General features: G+C 50.8%; 3 protein-coding genes across 7 annotated transcripts; 2 read left to right on the forward strand and 1 right to left on the reverse strand.

The window, feature by feature from the left end:
• Positions 1–84: 84 nt before the first annotated feature.
• Positions 85–8742, forward strand: TNFAIP1 (TNF alpha induced protein 1). 3 transcript variants are annotated; one of them, XM_059996824.1, is made up of 7 exons: positions 85–202; positions 3219–3536; positions 4159–4328; positions 4760–4849; positions 4932–4984; positions 5798–5993; positions 7140–8742. In XM_059996824.1, exons 2-7 carry the CDS (start codon positions 3332–3334, stop codon positions 7374–7376), a joined length of 951 nt encoding a protein of 316 aa, XP_059852807.1. In that variant the 5' UTR covers positions 85–202; positions 3219–3331; the 3' UTR covers positions 7377–8742. The 3 variants fall into 3 exon arrangements, with proteins under 3 accessions (XP_059852807.1, XP_059852808.1, XP_059852806.1); XM_059996825.1 differs by lacking the exon at positions 85–202 and adding an exon at positions 2853–2874; XM_059996823.1 differs by lacking the exon at positions 85–202 and having other exon boundaries at positions 2944–3536.
• Positions 8743–8759: 17 nt separating this feature from the next.
• POLDIP2 (DNA polymerase delta interacting protein 2) lies at positions 8760–18730 on the reverse strand. 2 transcript variants are annotated; one of them, XM_059996821.1, is made up of 12 exons: positions 18506–18730; positions 17095–17176; positions 15812–15909; positions 15037–15133; positions 14793–14868; positions 14443–14550; positions 13854–13990; positions 13011–13037; positions 12676–12801; positions 11614–11693; positions 10977–11087; positions 8760–9000 (listed from the first exon to the last, which is right to left on the reverse strand). In XM_059996821.1, the coding sequence occupies exons 1-12, from the start codon at positions 18664–18666 to the stop codon at positions 8991–8993; spliced, it is 1113 nt and encodes a 370-aa protein (XP_059852804.1). In that variant the 5' UTR covers positions 18667–18730; the 3' UTR covers positions 8760–8990. The 2 variants fall into 2 exon arrangements, with proteins under 2 accessions (XP_059852804.1, XP_059852805.1); XM_059996822.1 differs by lacking the exon at positions 8760–9000 and having other exon boundaries at positions 10034–11087.
• A 124-nt stretch (positions 18731–18854) lies between these two features.
• TMEM199 (transmembrane protein 199) lies at positions 18855–23412 on the forward strand. 2 transcript variants are annotated; one of them, XM_059997035.1, is made up of 6 exons: positions 18855–19077; positions 20830–20903; positions 21227–21316; positions 21829–21871; positions 22083–22195; positions 22494–23412. In XM_059997035.1, the coding sequence occupies exons 1-6, from the start codon at positions 18867–18869 to the stop codon at positions 22587–22589; spliced, it is 627 nt and encodes a 208-aa protein (XP_059853018.1). In that variant the 5' UTR covers positions 18855–18866; the 3' UTR covers positions 22590–23412. The 2 variants fall into 2 exon arrangements, with proteins under 2 accessions (XP_059853018.1, XP_059853019.1); XM_059997036.1 differs by having other exon boundaries at positions 22497–23412.
• The last annotated feature ends 564 nt before the right edge of the window (positions 23413–23976 follow it).

Consider the following 23976-nt stretch of genomic DNA (forward strand, 5'->3'; position numbering starts at 1 on the left):
CAGGGGCTCCTCCCTCCGCCCTGATTGGGTGCTGGGCCTGCCCCGCCTTATAGTCTCAGGCTCCCGCTGGCTTGGGGCGGAGTCCGCGGGTAGAGGATGGGAGTTTAAGGCCCGGGATTGCTGGAGGGCAGGCGGACACAGTCTAGGGGCGGCACGGTGTCGACTTGCAACCCAGCTGAGAGGAGAGGCGCCACCTGGGAGGGTGAGAGCCGAGCCGGCCCATGCCCTAGGGGAAGGGATGGACGGGTCCTGGGCTGAGCAAAGAGAGTCCCTCCCAGTCCTGGGGAAAAGGCGTGGGACGGCGAAGGGAGGTGGAGAGCTGAAATCCTGCCCTGGGGGTGGGTGTCAGAACCGGTCTTGGTTTCTCGATAGTAGGGAAGGGTACGGGCTGGGGAAGACTCTACAAAGGCCACGGAGAGGTTGGGTCTCGATGAATTTCCCCAGACCCTTTGGATAAAGCATAAGATTTACACCTTGGGTTTCTGCTAGATCCGCCCTTTCTAACCAAGATCGGCTCCTCCCCTCGCCATCCCCAGTATGACGAATTTCTGGGACCTTCTTTCCTTAGGACCCCACCTTGTAACACCGCCGTGGTTGTTTGTCCTTTATTCGTCTTGGGTTGCCATTCGCTTCGCCGAGTGTGACACGGATACGCCCCTAGCATCCCCAAATATCCACACACAAAGTCCGGAAGGAAGAGCATTGAGGCTCTCAGTGGAAACTTCATTCTCACCGGAGTTACTTTCTGGGGCGTCACCTGCCACAGGATTCCTGGAACCCATTGGCCTGGGCGGAATCTGAGCCGGTGGAATCTGAGCTGACGTCATCCAGGGGCTCAAAGCAATTGCTTTGTAGGAAAAGAATAGATTAGCTTGGATTTGTCTTCCTCTGTTGGCAGCTGCCTAGCCTTTAGTGAGCTCCTTTTCTCTGATCCTGGGGAAATTGGGCTAGACACAAAATACATAGGGAATTTGTTAAAACCTGTTAAGGAGTGGATTTATTCCTTTGGGGTGGGCAGAGGAAGGTTAGGTGACCTCACACTATTCAAGTTTACTTACTGATTGAGCAATCTGCTGGTGGGGGCTTATCTCATACGTACATGACAAGCCACCAAAGGAATTCAGTATTTCATACAGCACCTGCCCTGGGCCTTCCTCGGACATTCCTCCCAGGGACCTACCTAAATCTTTTCGGGGACAATTTCAGTCTAACAAACTGACAAATACTTTTAAATGTGCATAGCATTGTGCTAAGCACTGTTTGGAGAGTGGAGCAGTAAACGTGGGAAAACCAGTGCACTTCTGGGTTACACTTAAAAGAGATAACGAGGTAAACTTCTGCAAGTTGTGATGATGAAATGAGGTCATTTCGCTTTTTTTTTAATTTCATTACCAGCACTGCAGTCCAAGCCTTTATCATCTCTTACCTAGACTACTGCTTCCTCCAGTCTTCCCACTTGGTCTCTTGCACCCTTGCGGTCCATTCTCTACACAGTAGCCAGAGTGATCTCAGATCATATCACTCCCCTGCTCTAAACCCTACAATCGATTCCCATCGCAATTAGTATAAAATCCAAACTCTTCAATATGATCCGGCCCTTGCCTTCCCTGAGTTTACATCCAGCCAACTTCCCCCTTCTTTCTATGCACCAGCCATCTTGGCCTTATTTCTGTTCCTAAAATTTGTGTCTGACTGAGGAACTTTGCACTTACTCTTCCATCTGTCTGGAATGCTCTTAGAGCTCAGCTGGAAAGTCACCTTCCCAAAGAGGCTTTCCCTGGCTCCGCATCTAAAATAGTACCTCTTCCTAGTCACTCTCTGTTTTATTATCTTTATTATTACATTTCTCACCTTCTGGAATTGCCTGCTTATTTATTCATTTTCTTGTTTGTTGTCTTCCCACTAGAATGTAAGCTCCACGAGGCTGACTTGTTTGTTCTCTTCTGTATCCCCAGTACCTGGCACAAAGCCAGGGGCATGATAAATGCTAACGCTTATTGTTTTTTTTCTTGTTAACTGACATTATCATGCTTCTTTGAACTCCTTGAAGTCAAGGACAATATCTTTTCATCTCTTTATCCCTCCTGCTTAACTTGGTAGGTACGCAATATTGTTTTATTGACAAATGAATTAAATGAGCTGATATATATTAAATGCCTAGAATAGTACCTGGAACATAATAAACATGCAAAGAATGTTTGCTTTTTGTTTTCGTTCAGTGAATGAATTTTAGCGATTCTTTAGAAAGCCAAAACACATATAGAATTAGATCATAAGGGGTGATCTGGCTTTGCCCTTCTCTGCTTTGCTTGCTTCTCCCTCCTGTGAACTCCCGTCAGTGTTTCAGTTTCCAAATCACCTAATTGTTTTTAAATTTATCATCTGGTCTTTTTTGGCCCTTTCTCCCCATTCTTGTTGGGCAGGAAGAGAGAAGGAGATAAGGCTGGACCTGTTCTCAGGAAAAAGAAGCAAAAATAGCCATCCTGTAGTTGTTCTATCCTGAAAAATGGTGACAATTTCAGGAACTTGGGATAGGGCTGATGCCAAAAAAGGTGAAGGTCAGGAAACCTTGGGGGGAGCTAGGGTAACCTCTGCCAGGAATACTGGCCAGCTTACTCCAGCCTGGCTCAATCCATGTTCTCCTGAAGCTGCTGTTACTTGCCTTCCTGAAACCAGACTCTGGATGGTGCTCAAAGGAAGCACTGGTGCAGGCTGCTCCTGAGCCTAGAATCGTTAGAAAGGAAGTGTATCCTGTCCCTCAGACTCCTGGGAAACTCCTAGGCTGGCTGGATTCCCAGTAGGTTTGGCCGGAAATCTTGGATCCTGGGAACACTGAGAAGAAAACAACTGGAATCTGACTGGTGGATCCCCAGGGTGAGGACTTCTGCTCTGCCCAGTCTGTTCCTGGAGCTGTCTTTGATTAGCTCCAAGAGTTTACTTGGCCTCCTTGCCACCCAGAGCTGGGCCAAGTCTCAGGGAGACTGGTGAGGTGACCAGCATCGGGTTCTGGGAGACTGTGCTCCCAGACCTGGTTCCTGGTACCATGAAGAACAGCAGGAATGTCTTTTTTGCCATTGCCTAGGGCTTTAGCCTCGCCAGGGAGACTTGGGCTCATAAGGAGAGAATGACTGGATGGTCAGTGTTTCTCTTCCTGTTGCCTCCTGGCTGAGGGCTCTCCTCTGCTGACTCCTGTCTTCTCTCCCATCTCCTGCTCACAGCGCTGAGAGTGTGAGGCTCTGGCCTCCACTGGCCACTCACTCGTGACCCTTCCACCACGGCGGGGCCTTCCAAGCCAACCTCCTGCCGTGTGGTGATCTACCTGCAGCGGGAGATGTCGGGGGATACCTGTCTGTGCCCAGCGTCAGGGGCCAAGCCCAAGCTAAGCGGCTTCAAGGGAGGAGGCTTGGGCAACAAATACGTCCAGCTCAATGTGGGTGGTTCCCTGTACTACACCACCGTGCGGGCGCTAACCCGGCATGACACCATGCTCAAGGCCATGTTCAGTGGGCGCATGGAGGTGCTGACCGACAAAGAAGGTGAGGTGCTGGGGCTTGTTGGGTGGGGTGGGGAAGGAAGGAGAAGTTCCTGAGGAAGTGATTTCAGGGCGTGGCTCAAGCCTGGCAGATCTGGAATCTAGATTCATTTTTCCTGTTCACCTAGTGCAGGACTCCTTCACCTGGAGTTCTTAGTAGAGCTTCAGAATTCTTTGAAGTTATACATAGAATGTTGTGTATTTACATATTTTCCAGGGAGAAGATCCATACTTTTAAAATATTCACATAGGACTAGATTCTCAAAAGAGCCATTGCCATAGTGCCTGGGCAGCGGGCCAAAGGCGAGCAGGGCCAGGTGTTTCTGTGTTGCCGGGAGGTGGGCCTGAGCACTCCTGAGCTTAGACAAACTCTGTGGGCCTCCGCAGAGCCTGGAGGGCCTGTGTCTCCCACGGTATGTGCCAGTTCTTGGCTTCAGGGAGGAGGGGTGAAAAGCAACCATGGACTTAACAGCTGGAGGTTCTGTTCCCACTCCCGTTACCCAGTGCTGTGGGCTCTGTGCCCCTTATCACCTGCCACCAGGCTCGTCAGGTGGCCTTTGCCTGCTACCTGCTCTGAGGTACCTGGAGGCAAACAGTAACCCTCTGGGGCCTGTCTGAATCCCTAGGTTGGATCCTCATAGACCGATGTGGAAAGCACTTTGGCACCATTTTGAATTACCTCCGAGATGACACCATCATCCTCCCTCAAAACCGGCAAGAAATCAAGGAACTGATGGCTGAAGCAAAATATTACCTCATTCAGGGGCTGGTGAACATGTGCCAGACTGCCCTGCAGGTACGGAGGCAGAGTCAGCCAGGTTGATGAGGTCGGGATGGGCCCCCTCCTTCAGGGAGGTAGGGTCCAGTTCCTGGAAGGCTACGTGTCAGTACGATTGATGAATCCAAACCTAGTTAGACACACCAGCTGTTGCCCAGGCCAAGCAAGCCGGCAGCCGGTCGTTTTATAAGGTGACGGACTCAGGCGGTGTGAGTAGACCGTGCTTCTAGTTTATCTGCCTGGATATCTGGATTTTAGGCTTCTGGGAATGGGGGTCTGCTTGCCAGCTGGCAGTTCTATTGCCAGGGGCCTCCTGTCTCTACCTGATGCCTCCTCAACAAGTAGGGGGTGGCCATGGCAGCGGGGCTCTGACGGCTCCTGGGGAAAGCCTGGCTAAGCCTGGCAAACAGAAGATCTCGAAAAAAGATTCTTGGCTGTGTGTCACCCAGGACAAGAAGGACTCCTACCAGCCTGTGTGCAACGTCCCCGTCATCACATCCCTGAAGGAAGAGGAGAGGCTCATCGAATCCTCCACCAAGGTACTGGGACTTCCGAGGGATCGCCGAGGGCCGCGGGCTGGGGGTGTCGGGCCGTTGGCCTTCATGCTCTCTTCCCTCACAGCCCGTGGTGAAGCTGCTATACAACAGAAGCAACAACAAGTATTCCTACACCAGGTAGGGGGGGCACCTGATGAGGGGTGGGGTGCACTGCCCAGGGAAGGGCCATAGAAGCAGCGGGGAGGGCTGAGCAGACAGAAATCGGGCAGCAGACCCAAGGGAGGCCACCTGCACGCCTGGCACAGTTGGCGTGAGTCTGGGTCTCGGGAAGAGAACATAGTAGGAGGGAAATCAGAGCCGAGGCATTTGGAACTCAATGTGGGGCCCTGGCTGGGATGTAGATGGGACTGAACATGTAACAGCCTCTTAACGTGTGTCATGTTAGGCAGCGGGCCAGGTGTCTTCCCTGCATTCTCTATGGGCTGGAGGAAGGCTGGGAAGCCAAGGGGCTGGGACTCCTCCTCAGGCAGCCCTCGCTCTTCATAGCTGGGCCAGTGTCCCCCTTGTCCCCCAGTGGCCTCTCAACAGGCCATAGTTAAGTATATGCAGGAGGCTGCAGGCTCGGAGACCCAAACCCTCTCAGGGACTCCCCGTGGGCAGACATATTGCCAGCGTCACACCCCACAGCCAGGGAAGGGGGTCCTCCTGCTGAGATGGCAGCGAGCCTCCTTCCTTCCAGCCTGGTAAGAGGAGACCTCCCTCCCTCAGTCCTCTCTGCTTTAACTTAAAACCAACTCACCTCCTTTTCCTCACAGGCCCCCAAACCCGAATGGGGCCCCATGACCCTTTCTCTCGCTGTCCCTCTGGCATCTTGACTCTTCCTCCTTTCATGAGCACGACAGCGGAGGGGAGGAGAGATCCCGGCCAGCACCCGCCCCTTGCTGGGACCTCCCTCACTCCCAGGCCCCCGGGCCCTCACTGATTTTTCAGCAACTCCGATGACCACCTGCTGAAAAACATCGAGCTGTTCGACAAGCTCTCCCTGCGCTTCAACGGCCGTGTGCTCTTCATCAAGGATGTCATCGGCGACGAGATCTGCTGCTGGTCCTTCTACGGGCAGGGTCGGAAGCTGGCAGAGGTGTGCTGCACGTCCATCGTGTACGCCACCGAGAAGAAGCAGACCAAGGTATGGGGCTTCTGCCGCGTGAGTGGGGCTGAACCTTTTGCCACCGGGCATACATTTTGCTGTCTTTCCCAAACTTGCCGTGATGGTGCTGCTCAAGGACACAAGCCAATGCGTGGGGTTTAGGGAATGGTATAGAACTTTGCTTTGGTCAGCTGAGAGGCAGGGCTGTTGACCAGCAGGGAACAGCCTGATGCCATGGGAAGGACCGGGTCTTTGGAGTTGGCCCAAGTCAGATCTAAATTCTGGTCCCACCATTTATCAGTTTTCTGATGTTGGATAAGCCATGTAAACCATCTGGACCTCAGTTTCCTCATTAGAAATCTGAGAATAAGAGTGTGAATTTAACAGAGCTGTTATGAAAATGAGACAGTTCTTAGGAGAAGCAGTGCAGGTTAGTAGAAATAGCTGTTCAGATCTCCTCTGGCCCCCGCTGGTTGGGTGTTTCTGGTCAATCAGCTTAGCCTCTGCAGTGACAACGCAATGCCAGGCACATGTAAGGGATTTGATAGGAGATAGCTAACTCTCTTTGCCCCGGCTGCAAGCAGATGGGTGCCTCCCTGGAGAATAGCTGTGCACCCGCACCCCGCCGCCAGTGTGTTTTGGAGACGGCAGAGCATTGCTGGGGTGGAAGGGCAGCTCATCTCAGGGAGAGCTGTGTGCACGTGAAGGCCTCAGAGCAGCCAAGCTTTTCTTTTTCGTTTACTGTGCGTCAGGCTCTCTGCTAAGCATTTGGCATCTTTCATGTAATGTTCACAACAACTCACTGAGGTAGATGTTAACATGTGGAAACTGAGGCACAGCAAGGTTAAGTCCAAGGCCCCACAGCTAATAAGTGGGGGAGCTGTATTTGCACCTAGGCCTGACCACAGAGCCAAGGCCATAACCTCTACACACACTAGTCCATTGGTCTGGGATTGGGTGAGGCAGGGGGAGGGTGCTAGCGTTCCGCGTCTCTGTGTCCGTAGAGTCCGTCTCCTCACGCCTCCTTCAGAAGAAGACCCCCGCCCTCCCTCTTGAGATAGAAAGTCATGTCTCTTGAGAGAGTTCTGGAGGCCTTATGGAGTCAGCACAGGGCCAGGGGCCCTGACATGCTGCTCCCTCTTTGGGGTAAAGCCTCATTCGGTCCTCTCGTCCCCCTTGCCCCAGGTGGAATTCCCAGAGGCCCGAATCTATGAGGAGACACTCAACGTTCTACTCTACGAGACCCCCCGAGTCCCTGACAACTCCCTGTTGGAGGCCACAAGCCGGAACCGCAGCCAGGCGTCCCCCAGTGAAGACGAGGAAACCTTTGAACTGCGGGACCGTGTCCGCCGCATCCACGTCAAGCGGTATAGCACTTATGATGACCGGCAGCTCGGCCACCAGTCTGCCCATCGCGACTGACAAGACCCTCCCGGAGTCAGGGCACGAGATACCCTGTCTCCTGTCTTGTGGAACCCCGCCCCATTGGCCACCCCACGCTGCTGCTGGCTTGGGTCTCTGCTCCAGCACCCAGAGGCATGACAGGCCCTGCCTGGGAGGTCAGAGGGCCTGAGCAGGGGAGGGACTGCGTTTCTTTTCCTAGCTCCCTGAGCACTTCAGGATGACTGAGTCCCAGCCCCTTTGCTCAGCATCTCCCTTTCTGCCACAGGGAGCCGCTGCTGCCCCTGGGCTGAATGGACTGACCTGCCCACCCCCCTGCCAAGAGCATTCCCCGTGGCCCTTCGCTGAGCACCCCTTTGCTCTGCTGAAGGGCTACTTTAGGCCTCAGGGGAGGCCCATGGGGAATGGGTTCACTCTGTGGGGAAGGTGGCTTCTGGTGCTGTGGAGACCCAATTTCTTACCGAAGGTGGGGCTTCTTTCTTCCTAAGGTGTTTAAGCACAGGCTTAATGAGTTTGGTTTTTAAAAAATAATCTAGGAAATGACTAGTTTTAAGTCTAATAATGAGGAGACTGGGTATTTCTGCTCCAGGGTTCCAAGACCCTGGGTAAAACAGAACCCTCGGCCCTTTTGATGCCTTTGGGATCTGTTTCTGTAAAGCACTTTGTACTTTTATTCAGGAGATTTGTATTCTGCCCTGACCCACGTCATCCTTCTCTGATCCTAACCCCCTTTTCCCTGTAGAATCAATCTGAGGGAGGGGAAAGAAGCAATAAAAAAAAAAACTGACCATCTTTGGCTTTGCCAAACTGGCCAAGCAGCTGGCCCAGGGAGCACTGAGGGGGTAAGGATGTGTGAGTTAGGACCTATGGTCCTCATAACACCCCTGTAAGAAAGGATACTTTGCCCCTACATCTTAGGGTCACGTGCTGACTTCTAGAGTCTTCCATGATTGGTCTTTGATTCTCTTGCCCTTGGCTCCAAGGCATGCTGTCCTCACTCTAAACCCAAAGAGCCATCATGCGGGCCGGGAGCTGTTTGCAGCCAGGAGCATGAGCTGCAGCAGGAAGGCTGCGGAGCCCGCGGGCACCACACCTGCCTGCCATCAGCTGAGGACAGCAAGCGCAGAGCCCCACGTTCCTGGAGGCCCTGTGCAGAGGCGGCTGTGCTTGGCCATACATCTCCCTGCCCTGCATCCATGCTATTGGTTTTGTGTCCTGGCTGCGGAATGGTGGTTCTGCCCAGTGGTGAGTCCCTGAACACAGGATAATGTGAGTAGCCTAAGAGCCTTGAAAGGTTTCTTCATTTTTATTGTTGGGTACTTGGCTGTGGAGATGCAAGCACTGGCTCTTGGGCAAGGGTGCAGGTTCCTCTTCAGGGCTTTGGTATTCATTCCCTTCTGCTTGGCTTGGCCCTTAGGAGGCTGCTTATCCGAATTCTTTTCCAAAAGAATGCCGCCAGTGAGGGAGCTGTTCAGCCAGCCTAACAAAGCAGCATAGCACTTGGCAGTACCCACTCCGTCAGGAAGGGACATAGCTTACCAAGTTCATGTCTCTTTACTCTTACTATAGCTAGGTAGCTCTTCACGGCTGACCCATGAGCCTATGGGCAAATGACAGGCCAGGGTTAGCAGACACTCACAAGGACCTGAAATGACATGGTGGGGCAGGGGAAAGGTGACTTTAATTAAGCGTTTTTCACTTGTCGCTGTCTTGAATGTATAAAGACTTCAGGTGAGGCACCTTGGTGATCAGCTACAAACGGTTCTTCCAGCCTTCACTGGAGTAACAAGATGAAGACAAATCCATTTCTTTGACCGGATTCTGGCTTTGGCTTTGTGGCTTTCCCACAGCGACTGGAATGCTTCTGCTTGAGGGCCCTGGTCTGTTTCCTCAGCTGCCTTCCTGAAGCCCTTTAATACTCAAAGTCCCAGCTCCCACTGAGGCATTTTAATGCTTGTCCTTTGACCTCCCCAGCCCCTGTAGCCTCTCTTTACTGCTTTGACATTCAGATCCTCAGCTGTCTCAGTGGTGAGTAGTCTTTCTGGGACTCTGGGCACTTATGTTGTCCAATTGAAAATATCTCTTTGGTCTTTAAATATTGAATACTAACATTGAACTCACTGAAGTAATCTTAGCTTTTAAAATCAGACTGTGGTGTAAGGGTTTGGGGTATTTTCTTTGAGTTTCCCAGCCCCACTTAGAAAGCAGCTCTCGGCTGTGTGAATTTTTCAACTCTGAGCAGCCCAGGGGAATGTAAACAAAAAGTGTGGATGAAGGTCAAACCTTCTTGTCAGTTTCTGAGACAACTGGAAGCCTGCTGTTAACTACATGGACCAGGATTAGGTTCTAATCACTCTGTTACCTGACCAAGTTCTGCTTAAAGGATGGCACAGGTCCTGACATGACAGAACTCCTTTATCATGTAACTACAATTCTTTGTTGCTCAACATAGGTGATGGAAAAATACACTAATTTCTAATAAAATTGTGTTACACTTCAGTGGTACAGAGCTGTGCTTACAGTGAGTATAGCTTGGTCAGCTCGCTGCTGTGGACATCATAATTGTATTTCTGTTCACCACCTGACCTTATTATGTTCTCACTGGGTCCTATGCCCCATTGCACTCAGTTGCCCTGCAACCCAGGCTCCCCCTGGTGGAGGATTAAGGACACCACTAATAAGGGTTGGAACTGAAATTTAATATTAATTCAAGAAAACAACCTCTGTAACAATCACTACAGTAGTGGAGGAGCAGGAATCCTAAGAATCAGGGCAAAAATGCAGCACATTTTATCTCTGGCTCTTGGAGATCTGTGAGAAGCTCAGAAAGCAGACTGGCTTCATCACTGTCCATACCTAACGCTCCTTGGCTGAGTTTCTGCAGTTGTGATCTGGAGGCTTGACAGACCTGTGCTGGCAAGCCCATTGCTCCAGAAAACCTGACAGGCTTGCCTCACTTCTCCCCCAGGCCCACGGAGGCCAGAAATGCCAATAGTTGGCCAGCACAAAGAGCCGAGCCACTTTTTTGATCCTGACGCTGGCCTCCCGCTCTGCACTTGGCAGAGGGTAAAGGGAACAAGAGTCCAGTCCAGCCCCCACCTCACTGGCTGAGTGACCTGGGAGACATCGGCCAACCCCCAGACTCAGGAAAGAGACAGATACTCTAGCTGAAGGGGCAGCTTCCTGGAAGGGCAGTAAGGACAGCAACCAAGGGCCCCTGCCGGGTCAAAAAGGGAGCCTGAGACCCGGGGGGCAGAAATGGCAAGGGGGGCCAAGCGTGCACTGGTTTATTGACCAAACCTCACATTCTAAACAACTTGTGTGACAGGCTAGGAAACTCCTCCAGACCTATGGCAGCTGAACACAGAGTTCCTGATGGAAAGGTTTACTGGAACACAGCATAGGCAGGGCTTACGGGGAAGGCCACCCTTGGAGGAGTCCTACGTGGGTCTTCTGGAGAAAACAGTTATACTCCACCCGCCAAAATAAGAACCCCACAATCAAAAGGTGCAAACAATTAAGAGACCCACTGTGGCCCATGACAGAGTTCTGCAGCAATTGTGGGATGTGAGCTGTTCTTTGGGGTCCGAGCCTGGGTGCTTAGGGCCTCAGCTGGCCTACCAGTGAAGGCCTGAAGGTGGTGTCTTCTCATCTTTATTGCTTTCAAGGGAGAAGGGAGGGATCCGGACATCGAAGTGGGAACCATCAGGCCTCTCGAAGCGGAATGTGCCCCTGTGAGAGAAACTGGTTTAGAGGGAGTGAGGGTTGAAGCCTGTAGAGCCCTATGTCCTCAGCGCCAGAACTGAGGCAGGATAAGACAGGCCTGGGCTCTCTTCTGCCTGGCTCATGCCAGGACAACATTGATCAGAGACCCAAGAGCCTATCCTGGCCCTACGTGAGAAGAAGAAATGAAGCTCTCCTGAATCTGGCCCTTAGATACACCCTGCATAAGCTACCCAACTATACTTTCAGGTTAAGGAGTGAAACACCAGGGAAAAAAACCCAACTACGTGGGCAACTCAGTGCAGCATCAAAGTCACCAGACCTCTTTGACCTAAGTCCTCGTTCTACAAAATCACAGGGAACTGGAAAACAGTCATAAATCAGACAAGACCCACACAGCAATGAACAGCAGATAAGGCTCCACCTCAGGACTTCACTTGGTCCAGAGTTAACTGCAAGCTACAAGCTCTCACTTTTTCTGACCCGCAGTGTCCGTGGACTTGAGCTGCCCCTGCCCCAGCATATGCTTACTCACCACATGTGCCCACTGGAAGCTTGCAGGGAGACGTGGCTGCTGTACTGGAATGCGGGCTGCTCCTTGGATAACACTGGTTCCTGTGAGGGTTCAGGCAAATAGGTCAGGCCAGACAAGCTCCCTGTACCCCGGGGCCACATGCTGACTGCCAGTCCGGGCTGGATGCCCCCTCATGCCTCCCACCATAACAGCCGACCAGCACCTTCCACAGCACAGCCATTGCCCTGGGCCTTTTATTCTGACCCTGGGAAAGATAATCTCAGGCTGAATGGCTGAGGTTACAGGCAAAGATGCTAAGCCCAGGATCTACTCTGTAAATACCCTGTCCAGCACCCATTCACCAAGCACCTAAGTGCCAGGAGCCACACTGTGCTCAGCAAACTTCTGCTAACTTAAGTCTGCTGGTAATCATAAGGTAACAGGTGTGATCCTAAGAAACGTAGATTTGGGTTAACTTGCCCAAAGTTATGCAGTAAATAAACAACACAGTGGGCATTTGAAAACAGACTAACCCCACAGCCCTGTTCTTTCCACCCCATGCTGCTTCCCCAGCTCCCTGCTAACATGGATGAATGCCTGTTGAATGTGGTCCTCTCATGACTTTATTTCTCTGGAGACTGGGTAGGGTAACGCAGGAATTGCAAAATCAGATCTCTTCAAGGACCAGCAGAGGATGAACACGTGTAAAGAGGCAGAGGAAGGACGACCAGGAGCGGTGGCGGGTCCATGCCCCACCCAAGGGCATCCCAGTAGATTTTTTAATAGGCTGGCAACCACAAGCTTTGATGGCAGACTCACTTGGATTCAAACCCAGGCCCTGCCTCTACTAGCTACAGGACCATGGGCTAGTTAAACAACAGTCTCAGTCTCAGTCTCTTCATCTGTGAAATGCGTTATAAGAAAACCGATCTCACGGGTGAGGTTTCTCACCCCAAACAGCCCTAAGCTTTCACACACTAAGCCTCTGTCCCTAACCACAGAGGAGGAGGAAACCATGCACTAAGCTCCTAGGCCTGCTGGGCAGGACTAGAAACTGAGCATTATTGGCCCAAAGATGCTCACCCTGCCCACCACCCCTCGGCCCCGCACTGTCTCCAAGGTGCCGGATAGACTGAATATCCTCCAGTGTCGCTCCCGGAGCTGTACTACGTCATTGTCGAGGTTCTCCAAGCGGATGCAGTAACGCCACTGCAGGGGTAGGGGAGAGAGTTCACATCTGAGAAGGAATAGACCCTGGGCCAGCTCCCTTGGAATTCTAGGAGAGCACAGGGCAACAAAGACCAACACCGGCACTGCACCGTCTCACCTCCCACCCCCAGAGATAAACCTGCCCACCTCCCAACCTGTGCCCACAGGTACACCTCCTGAGCTCCCCTCCTCCCGAGGGAGACACTCACCCAGTAGACGTGGGAATTCTGGGCTTCCTGGGGGAAAAAACACAAAGAATTTCAGGCCCAGAGGGCAGGAACAAGTCTATTCCAATCAACATCTCTCCAAGGGAGTGGATGTATTCCAGGTACTTGCAAAGACAGAACAAAGCCACAGGTATCTGTGGGTTGATGATGTCTCAACTATGGCCAACAAGCCCAGAGGGAGGCAGCCTCCCTTGGGTCCATCCCTGGCGCCCTTCCTCTTCATTCCTATCAAGATCACGAACAGAGCTGGATGCCAACAAAAACCAGCCCTGGGGCTCTTCCCTTTCTCACCACCCTCCCTGTCTTCCCCCACATTACTGCTGGTCCAAGCTGCTGTCCTCCTCCTCGGCCTTTCCATATCCCAACCTTATTTCAATACTTGGAATGCTGTATGTTGGCCTCCCGCCACTACCATGAGCTCCTGAAAGGCAGGGGACAGGGTTTCATTTATATTTGTATCCCCAGGACCTAGCTTACGGCCAAGCAAGAAATAGCTCAATAAATGCATAAAAAGTGGGAAGATAAGCCTACACTGATTTAAACAAGTATGTGTATATTCTTCATAGACATGGCTCCCTTTGAGCCGGAAGAGAAGGAAGAGTCAGCCAGGAGGCCTCCTTCCTGGGATCTGAGAGTTTCCTTGCTCTAGGTCTTGGTGTCAGCTGTTGCCAAGAGGCTGCTCAATCCCAATCAATACATGCAGCACTTGAAAGCAGAACCACAGGCACGTGGTTTAAATTTGGAACCCACACCCCCAGTCACTGGGGACACCACACAGAACCTGGGGGTCTAGCCCTGAGGGGAGGTCCCAGGCTGGGCACATACCCTCATGCCCATGTAGAAGGGGATGACGGTGACACGGATGTTCTCGGTTGTTTCCCGGTGGACATCGGAGAGCTCCAGCCAGGGGTGATTCTTCTCTTGCCAGGCCCGTAGCGTCTCCCGAGCCGCAAAAGGGGGTGCTGGGGCAAGAGATCGACTGGTTAGTCCAGGCCAGCGTCCAGGGCGTTACACCCTGCCCAACTGCTCCTCCTAGAAAACCCTTCCCAGTGGTGGCCCAGGTAAACAAGACACCCAAACGTGAGCAAGAGCACAGGCTGGAAGAACACACAAAACTGCCTACCAAGAATAAGCCCTGAGGAGGTATGTGACATCAGAGGAAGAGAAATGGACTGGGAGTTAGGAGCCCTGGTTTTCAGACCTCACTCTGCCACTACCTAGCAACCTTGAGTCCCTTCTCATCATCCCTGAGTCTGTTTCCATATCTGTAAGGAGGAGATAATAGCCATCTACCTGACAGGTCTAATGGGAGATTAAATAAGATTGTAGAAATAGAGCTTTGAAATTGCTGCTGGGATATTCTCTTTGAAGAAAGGGCCCTCCCACTCCACCTTCCCTCTATGACAGAAGTTACCTTTTGTCTGGTCATATAGAAGAAATCTTTCAAAGAGCTCGTGCTGGATGGGAACCTGATCAGTGGAGGTGTAGGGGAGGATGTCTTCATGGCTGACATAATCCAGGCCTGGCAGAGAGACAGAGACAAAGAGACAGTGAAACTCACATAGGAGGCGGGGAGGAATGGGGCTGAAAAGAAACACAATTCCTGGCCTTATGGCAGGGTGGGACGACCCTGGCACCACTGCTCTCAGCGTCTATACTCCCTCCCAGCAGATTAAAGGACAGCAGAAAGGCCTCAGAATCCTCTCCCTGAGACACACCAGACCCCCCTCATTGACAGGCACCACTCAGATGCTCCTTACTCACCTGGGATGGCATAGAGGGCCCGGCTGTCATCATGGTTAGCCAAGAAAGTCACAGCTTCTGTCTGAGATCTCTGAGACTAAGGCAAGAAGCGAGTCAGGGATCTTCTCGGTCACTATCCAGTCCTGAGGACTTAGGGCCCAGTGCTGATCTGGGCCTGTTTGACCCCTCTCCTTCTTAGTCCCCATCACGGTTCGGGGCTTTCCCATGGAAAGGAACCCCAGGCGCAACCATCTTGCTTACTTACTATATGTGGACAGTCTCGGGCATCAATCAGCACCTGATAGTAAGTGTGAGTTTTGCCTTTCACCTCCTTCGAGCCGTGGCCGGCAGGGTTCTCTGCTCTATGGGGCAGGAGAAGCCCAAGATCAACCCCAGAGAAACGGAAGCAGTGCCTGCCCCAGCTCCCTACCACCCCCTCACCTCAACAGACCAGTGCCCAAGCTGAAGGAGCTTAGCACCAGCTGGGTAGCTGTGCAGCACACCCTGGCCCAGCATTCCTCAGTCAGGGGCAAGCAACAGAGTGTGGTTTAGAGTCATTATTTGTCTCACTCTCTGGATGCCTCTTAGAAAAAAAAGGGCCAAGCTGAGAAAATCAAACTGCTGCCTTAGTCCCTGGAGCCCAGCGCACCCCACTCTTCTCACATCCCAGGGGCTGTCTGTGATCATTTAATGGAGCTGGGCCTTTTCTTTTTTAATGTACTCTAGTGATGATAAGAGATTAAGGGAAAGATTCTAACTGAACATCAAGAAATCAAGAAGCCTAGTCCCCCAGATGCCCTCTGGGGTACTTATAATGCAAATTGAGAATGCCTTGGGAGAGCATCTTGGGGAGACCTAAAGGGACCTCCTAGCTTAAGACTTTTGTCTCCATGGGTATTAGTGCCAAGGGAGTGTTCTGGGACCGCTCCTAAGGCCCAGAAGGATGCTGCCTTCAGTGCTGGGACCCCAATTATGTATGTCTGCCATGAGTCAGGCCTCCTCCTGAGGATACTGTGAGGCACAATGATAGGGAAACTTACTTTTCTGGAGCTACAGAAGCCACATCCCGGTCATACAGTCTGGCCTGCCAGGGAAACAGGACAACACCTCGGTAGCCAAAAACACTGTGAAGGAAAAGCTGGGAGAAAAGAGAGGCCTCAGTCAGTGTGCAGTCCAGCAGGTCCATCCAGGTGGGGCCCCGACCCCTAAGTGGCACAAGTGGTGGCAACTCCAGCACAAAGTCTTGCTACTCTTTCCCTTGAACTCTGTGATCCACCCAGACCAACTCTGGAACATGCTTACTGCCTCTTTACCTGCCTGACTTCTACTCATCCTTTTTTTTTTAAATTTATTTATTTTTGGCTGCATTGGGTCTTTGTGCTCGGGCTTTGGGAGCTACTCTTCATTGCGGTGCGTGGGCTTCTCATTGCGGTGGCTTCTCTTGTTGCGGAGCACAGGCTCTACAGCACAGGCTCAGTAGTTGTGGCACACAGGCTCAGTAGTTGTGGCTCACGGGCTCTAGAGCGCAGGATCAGTAGTTGTGGCACATGGGCTTAGTTGCTCTGCGGCATGTGGGATCTTCCCGAACGAGGGCTCAAACCCGTGTCCCCTGCATTGGCAGGCAGATTCTTAACCACTGCACCACCAGGGAAGCCCCTACTCATCCTTTAGGCCATAGCTGAGGTCTCTAGGAAGCCTTCCCTCACCTCCTCTCCAGTTAGCACACTGTACAGCCATTGACCATTTGCATATTGTAATTCCTTTCTAGACTGTCAACTCCATGAAGGCATTGCTTTCTGATTTAACACCAATGCATAAAGCTTAGTCCATTGTAGGCATACGGGAAAAAAAAGTTGAATAAACAAAAAGTCCTCCTTACCTACAAGGGGCCTAAATCTATCTCAGTGGATCTGGCACAAAGCTGACACAGAAAAAGAGCCTCACACCCAGAGCTTACTTCACTGCAATCAGTTCAACTATGACAAAGCATCAGAAAGCAGGTTTGCTTTTCTGAAAGCTCCCTCCACTGGCTTCCTACCAGCCACTATGTTAGATGACTCTTCAGCAACAGGACTCTCTCCTCAATACAGTCCAAACCATCTCTGTCCACACTAACTTGGAAACAGAACCCAATGACACATGAAATGTACTCAAATCCAGGAAAACAGAAAACCCGTCTTAAAAAAAAAAAAAAAAACTTGATTCTGGTCTGGCACCAAACACCAAGGCAGAAAACCATAACTTTCAGGCCTGTGACCAACTCTGACCCTTTCAGAAGCAGAGTACACAGTGCAAATGAAAGATGACGCAGCCCAGCACTCACCTGCCCAGTCTCATATTTTCCGTTCTGTTTTGGCACCTCAAACACACCAACTGTCTCCAAAACTTTGCCCTCTGGTCGGTTTCTGATTAGGAAGGAAAAGAACAAGCAACTGAACAGCTAAGAAGTGAAGGGTACTAATCCATCAGTAAAAGCTACTAGGATACTGAGGGGCCAGGGCAATGACAGCAGAGAAGGGTAGCAGCAGTGGGGCCAGCTGAAGCAGGTAAGGGTCCTGCTAAGCCACCACTCCACAGAGATTCTGCCTTTCCTCCTTTGAGGTCCAGCCACAGATGCCTCCATAAGATCTGACTGCTCCCAGATCACTTTCTTCTCTCTTGACTCTCAGCATTCCTCATATCATGCCCTCAGACCCTGCTTAATTGTATCCCTTGCCTCCATTCCTTCCCTGACCCACCCTCCTGAACTCCCACAGCATTTTAACTGCCCTTTCCACCTTGCATTTCAGTTATTTGTGTCCCTGTCTTATCTCCATTAGAGACTGCAAGTTCTTTGGGAGCAACGCCTGTGTCTGATTAGCCTGTGCTCCCTCAAAATCTAGTGTATAAACGGTGCTCAAAAAATACTTATTTTGTGTTATAATTCCATGTCCATCTCCCCCTCTAAACTGCAGTCCTCACCCCTGCACTACACCTAGTATTATTCTCTCAATCTAGTTTTTGTTCAGATTTAATCAGTTTTTACAGGAGCCTTAAATTGGAAATAGCTATCATCTCTCTCCAGTGTCCGTGTCTAATCTCACCCACTAAAAGGTCAGCTCTTACAGTGGTCTCTCCGGACAGGGCTGCTCTTTCTAGGGGTCCTTCAAAGCACTGTTTTCTTACTATTTTGGAGATGTGAACTTTATGTTTCCTGCCACTTGATTCACCTGCCCCAATTTGATCTGCCTGGCCCATCCCTAGAGACACTGCTCACACCATCCCCATGGCCTCAAACCCCATTCCCCAAGTCACATAAAGAGAAAGTGTGTCCCCAAGGTCACATTGAAACCTGGGACCCACGCAGGGCGCAGATTCGGATCCTGTTTCCCACTTCTAGCATCTTTCTGTGGGAGGCCTTGGCCCAGTCACGGGCTGGGGGAAAGCCCTAGGACTTAATTAAAGAGCTGCCCACTAACAGCGGCGCTCGGATTCCCACATTCTGGGAAGTAAGATTCGCTCCGGGAGGGTTACTAGTTCCCCCTCAGAGCCAGCCCTGCACAACCCAGGGCTCTGGGCCGCGCTCCCTTGTCCGCTCCTGGCACGCGTCGCGGGCAGCGCAGTCGGCTCCCGGCCAGAACCCTCTCCCGGGTCGAACTCCAATCACCCCCAGCCGGCCGGGTTCCCTGGCCTCCCCTCTGGCCCGGGACACGCTCCCTGGGCTCCGGGCTCGGCCCCCGTGCTTCGTCCCTCACCGGGACGAGAGGTGCCTCCGCGTCGTCGTGGTCGCCACTGGTGGGAAGGTCCCAGCTCCACCCGCCGCAGAGAGCGGCCTCGGCCCTCGGGCCCCGGTCAGCGACCGGGACCACCAGCGACTGCCCACGGTCAGGGCCCGCCGGGCCACACAGCCCGCCATGTCCCGCCCGAGTACCCGCTGCGCTGCTGACACAGGGTTCGACCCGCCGCCGGGCGGCGTCCCGCCCCCGCCCCACACTGCCCCGCGCCGCTTCCACGCCCCCTTGGTCCTCTGCCCCGCCCCGCGAGCTTCGCGCTCCTTCCGGCACAGGCGGCCGGAAGTCCCAGCCCGGGGTCACCTGACCTTAAAGTCGGCTAGTCATGGCGTCTTCCTTGTTAGTCGGCGAGCGACTTGTACGCGCTTTGAGCCCCGGTGGAGAGCTGGAGCCAGAGCAGCTGCCCGGGAAGCTGCGGGAAGAACTTGAGGCCGTGCTAGGGAAGAAGCACAAGGGCGGCGATCGTCCGGCTGGCCCCGCTCGCCTGGTTTCTTTCCGCCTCATCCGGGACCTGCATCAGTACCTGAGAGAAAGGGGTGAGCCCCAGTCTCCAGTCCAGAGTCGCCTCCTTTTTTCCAGAGTTTAGTCTCTCCTGAGGTCTTTTTTCCTACCTCTATCATTTTTATGAGGGATGTATCTGTTGCGGATCCAAACTCGCGGCTTGCGTTACTCCCAGCAAAGCCAATCTACTGAGGCACGGTTGTGGTGAAGGAAAGTACAGTGTTCAATGCAGGGTGCCAAGCAAGGGAGTGGGAGACAAGCTTCAGATCCATTTCAGCTTGGTCTTTGAGTTAAGGGGTTTTCGTTTAAGGGAGAAGAACAAAGAGACTGGGAATAATCACTGTCATGTGACATTTCCTAATTGTCGTTTTGCGAGTCAGGATGTCTCTGATTAAGGATTCTCAGGCCAGGTGGTCCATGGCTCCGGCGTCTGTTAGCTTACCTTGCCCTGGAGAAACAACCTGAGTTTGCAGGTTTTTGATGATATCTATAACAGCACTTTTAGTACATTAAAGATGTCATCAGCAATAGCAGTTTTAGTCATCTGACTCTGATTCATTAGTATTGTTAGCAAAGGATTGAGGTTAGAGGGGACAAGAAAGGGAATAAAGTTTTGGATAGAGAGATTAATTATAAACTCATTAAGGGAACTCAGTTTTAGGGGGACTGGGTTTCAAATCCATCACTCTCCTTCACCCATGGAATGATCATCTGGCCAGCCCAAGAGTCACCTCATAAACCCTGGGGAGCCCACTCCCTTCATAATTTCCATGGGAATTCTTCGTGGATGACAAAATTTACTTGTGCAGTTTCTGTTCTCTTGAGTCTCCTCTTAACTTCCAGGCCCACTTTGGCCCACCTGACCCTTGAGGAAGTCCAAGTTCTAACCCAATACCACTGCACAGGTTCAGTTTCTTTCTTTTAAGCCACACTAAAAAACAACTTAGCATAGTGAGCTTGCCCTGTTTGGGAATCTGGATTTCTTAGCAAAAGCGCCAAATCTGATGGGTTTTTTTGTTTGTTTGTTTTGTTTTGGCTGCGCCGCTCAGCCTGTGGGATCTTAGCTCCCCAACCAGAGATTGAACCCGGGCCCTCAGCAGTGAAAGTGCGGAGTCCTAACCACTGGACCACCAGGGAATTCCCTAATGGGATTTTTTTGTTTTTGTTTTTAGATATAGGATGATGGAAAAGTGTGTTGAAAGATCTGAACGGGGAGTAGCATCTAAGTTCTAGACCTAACTCTGCTATTAACTCTTCTTGGAGAAGTCATTTTTCTTCCTTGGGCCTCAGTTCCCTGAACATGTAAAGGGGGGCAGTAGGACTAACTGACATGTGAGGTCTTTTGCCGGAATTAACAGCCTACCCAGAAGTGTGAAGGGTAATTCTTCAATTATTGGAACTAAAAAGGACCATAGAGATCATCTAGTACAGTGTCCTGTGAGTATTTGCCACCACTACGCCTTAAACCTATTTAGGGCAAGTTCTGTTGTGGCCACAGAAATTACCTAACTTAAAGGCAAATATAAATGGCTTACATGTTATTGGCTGTGACATTGGTAGGGTAATTGAGAGCCAACAATTAAAGTCAGTATGTAGCACTAGGAGATACTTACATGGGATTGTCCTAGTTTCTTCCCAGTTGAAAATGATCCTGGAGATGAATTGGTATAGGCATGGCCATGTTTTATTTTGGTAGAAAGAACTGAAGAGCTAGACCCTTCTCTGATGTTAATCCTTCAACCTCAGCTCTATGCATCATTATGTTTGTGGAAATCTTTTTTTCCTAGGTTCCACACTATACCTTCATGAGCTCCTAGAAGGCAGTGAAATCTATCTCCCAGAGGTTGTGAAGCCTCCTCGGGTATGTAAGGGATATATTTGTGAGAGTGGGTGTTGGTTGAGTTGGGTTTACTCATGATACATCCAAATTTATGAATCAACATTTGGACTCAAAAATTTGTCTTTTAAATCCTTGAATGCTGGGGTTGGGGAACCAGATATTGTCCTCCTAGTCTGACAGCTTGGAGAACTGAAATTTAAAAAAAAAAAAATAGTTTCCAAAGCACTGGAGGCAGAACTGGTACGTGGGTCTTCTTAGTACTTTGTCGCCTGAAACTAGTGATTGTGACATGCTTTCTAGCAAGCTGGGAGTATCATTCTTCTCATTTGATTTTTCTGCCTCAGAACCCAGAGCTAGTTGCCCGTCTGGAGAAGATTAAGATACATCTGGCCAATGAGGAATATAAGCGGATCACCCGCAATGTCACCTGTCAGGTAAGGGCCCGCTCTTCAATACACGGACTGTGTAGCCCCTGAAAGCAGGGCCCTGCTCTGGGAAGAGGTACAAATGAAAGAAGCAACATGGAAACTTGGCTTGTATACTATTAAGGGACCGTAGAAGCTCTGTGCTGCGTACAAGCCAAATACAATTCCCAACTCATTTACTGAGTCTCTGGGCTCAGATGGTGACTGAGTCTTAAAGGTTATAGAGGGTGGGGATGAGCCTGGAGCCATTCTTCTGACGTGGCTCCGTCCTATTCTCTGTATGCTCCTGCCCCGGAGCAGGAGAGGGGTACATGGGTACTGGGAACCTATGTCTCTTCTCTGAAATGCTTGACCTATGGTCCAGAGAAGAATCCAACTGGTCCCAGACAAAATCCATGGAGAAGGCAGAACTAATGTGTTGGGTAATAAAGAGGGCTGAGCCCAGACTGACAAATGAATACTTGCTGGGCTGCCTCTGAGCTGCTTCCATTCTGAAATCCTTTGCTTTTTCTTTTTCCGAGGATTCAAGGCATGGTGGAACCCTCAGTGACCTGGGAAAGCAAGGTGAGGTACTAGGAAATCAGGTTGCTAAAGCCTGTCCTGGGACTGGTCAGTCATGGCCCTGCTTCCCACTCCAGTGCTCTGGGTTTAAGCCTGAGCTATTCAGGCTTGCTGTTGGAGGGAAACCCAGCTGAGGGGGGAGGCAGCCATGAGATAAAAGGGCCTCTTGGAGGATGCTGACCTAACGGTTTCTTCCTTGGGCTCCTCCCCAAAGTGAGGTCAGTGAAGGCTCTGGTCATCACCATCTTTAACTTCATTGTCACGGTGGCAGCTGCCTTCGTCTGCACTTACCTTGGAAGCCAGTATATCTTCACAGAAATGACCTCGGTGAGTAGGTACTGGTCAGGGCAGGGTGCCCCAGGTGGGAGTGTTAGTGGGAAAGGGAGGACATATGTGAAAATGCCTTGAACAGGTTAGGTATTTATGTGATAAACAAGGGGGACATTAGATCCAGCCAACAGTCATAGAGGTAGGTAATAACCTCAAGAGAATCCAGATTCTCTTTTCTTTCCTTCCCCCCAACTTATGGGCTGGGTTGAGGTCCTCTCCATCCTTATTAGGTGCTAGAGGCTGCAGAGCTGGAAGCTGGCCTGCATCCCCTAAGCCTGGTTCTCTCACTTCCCAGCAGGTACTGGCAGCATTGATCGTGGCCTCTGTGGTGGGTCTGGCTGAGCTCTACATCATGGTGAGGGTGATGGAAGGTGAGCTGGGAGAGCTGTAACCGTGCTTCATCATCAAAGTCTGGAGACTCCAGGCTCCCAGCTGCCAATCACTGATTCTCAGTCAACCCATCAGGCTCTCTGTACTCAGCTCCGGTTAGTCAGAGGGCCGAGCCAAGACCACCTGCTGTTCCTGCAGGGAGCCCCATCCTCTGTCAATTTACAGAGTGGGCAGTAGAGGAGACTCAGACAACGACTGGAAAGAACTGGTCTATCTGTACATTCTCCTGAACCCGGTGCCCATCTGCCTTCTACAGTCCATTCTGGGCATTGCTGGGGCTGGGTTTTTTTCTTCCATTGGAAGTAAAGAGAATCCAGGCCTTTCCAGAAGTAGACCATACTGCCTTGAACTTGCCCAGGTGCAGAAACCAGTGGTCATCCTTGCTCCACACATCTTGATGCAGACCTGTAATTTAGATCAGAAGACTCCAAGAAAGCAGAAGGGATTCCCTTTCTTCAGTTTGTGCTGGAAGAGGAACCAATTAGAGGACATCAAATAAGAGAAAGCCGGGTGGTACAGGACGGTGGACTCAGAAGCAAGGCAGCTACGTTTTTGGAATCTTAGTTTCTGTTTTCATCTTCTTCCTTCTGCTTGCCTTGCTCAGATTTTCTATATGCTTCTGCCCGTCTCCACCACTCACCAGCCCTCCTTAAACCTCCCACCTTCCTATCACCCTTTGCTCTGCTTCCAAAAATGAAAACAGTTCAGATGGCAAAACAGTATGTTTGCTTTTAATCGCAAAACCCCTTGTGCTTGTTTGTATTTGTGGGGAGAGTATGCCTACTGTGAATTGTCTCAACTAATAAAGGGAGATATTATTGGTAGACAGGGGACTATTTTCAGATTTAACTACATGTATAATTATATAAATATGAGTATACACTTTATAATATATATGATATGTGTACATATTGTTATACATTAGCCTAATGTAGGTTATTTTATGTGGATTCTTAAACATGTTTGGATAGGTGCAAAACAATAGTATGTAAAAGTTCACAGTTGACTAATTGTTTTACATGATTGCTTTTTGTCTTCACAACAATCCTGGAGGTTGGAAAAGGAAGTGGTTTTAGGCCCCTTTTCCAGAAGGCAAAACTGAGGCTGAGAGAGGTCAAATGATCTACTTCGGTTCTTCCTCTGTTAAATGGAGCCAAAGACTCCTAGGTTGTCCTGAAGTCTCTATGTACTGTTAAACTTCTAAGAACTTAGATTAGTGGTGTATTGATAGAATCTGTATAAGACGTTTAGAAATTATAGCAGCATTATTATTTATCCAATAAATATTTATTGTATCCAGTGTATTCTTATTTCAAATCTCACAACAACACAAAAGCCCGAAGATTTCCATAGTTGTGAGAATTGGTCAGGATCTGCTCCTAATGGTG

This window comes from Delphinus delphis, chromosome 19 (genome assembly GCF_949987515.2).
Source record: "Delphinus delphis chromosome 19, mDelDel1.2, whole genome shotgun sequence".
Lineage (NCBI taxonomy): Eukaryota > Metazoa > Chordata > Mammalia > Artiodactyla > Delphinidae > Delphinus > Delphinus delphis.

Excerpts from the sequence above, each read along its gene's own strand:
- TNFAIP1 (XM_059996824.1), top strand. The coding sequence starts at position 3,332 with ATGTCGGGGGATACCTGTCTGTGCCCAGCGTCAGGGGCCAAGCCCAAG. Across the intron at positions 4,985-5,797 it reads AACAAGTATTCCTACACCAG|CAACTCCGATGACCACCTGC; the intron begins GTAGGGGGGGCA and ends CTGATTTTTCAG. Across the intron at positions 5,994-7,139 it reads CCGAGAAGAAGCAGACCAAG|GTGGAATTCCCAGAGGCCCG; the intron begins GTATGGGGCTTC and ends CCCTTGCCCCAG.
- TMEM199 (XM_059997035.1), top strand. The coding sequence starts at position 18,867 with ATGGCGTCTTCCTTGTTAGTCGGCGAGCGACTTGTACGCGCTTTGAGC. Across the intron at positions 19,078-20,829 it reads TCAGTACCTGAGAGAAAGGG|GTTCCACACTATACCTTCAT; the intron begins GTGAGCCCCAGT and ends TTTTTTTCCTAG. Across the intron at positions 22,196-22,493 it reads TCTTCACAGAAATGACCTCG|CAGGTACTGGCAGCATTGAT; the intron begins GTGAGTAGGTAC and ends CTCACTTCCCAG.
- POLDIP2 (XM_059996821.1), bottom strand. The coding sequence starts at position 18,666 with ATGGCGGGCTGTGTGGCCCGGCGGGCCCTGACCGTGGGCAGTCGCTGG. Across the intron at positions 14,551-14,792 it reads GGCCCTCTATGCCATCCCAG|GCCTGGATTATGTCAGCCAT; the intron begins GTGAGTAAGGAG and ends TCTCTCTGCCAG. Across the intron at positions 11,088-11,613 it reads GCTTCCAGTGGGCACATGTG|GGGCACATTCCGCTTCGAGA; the intron begins GTGAGTAAGCAT and ends TTTCTCTCACAG.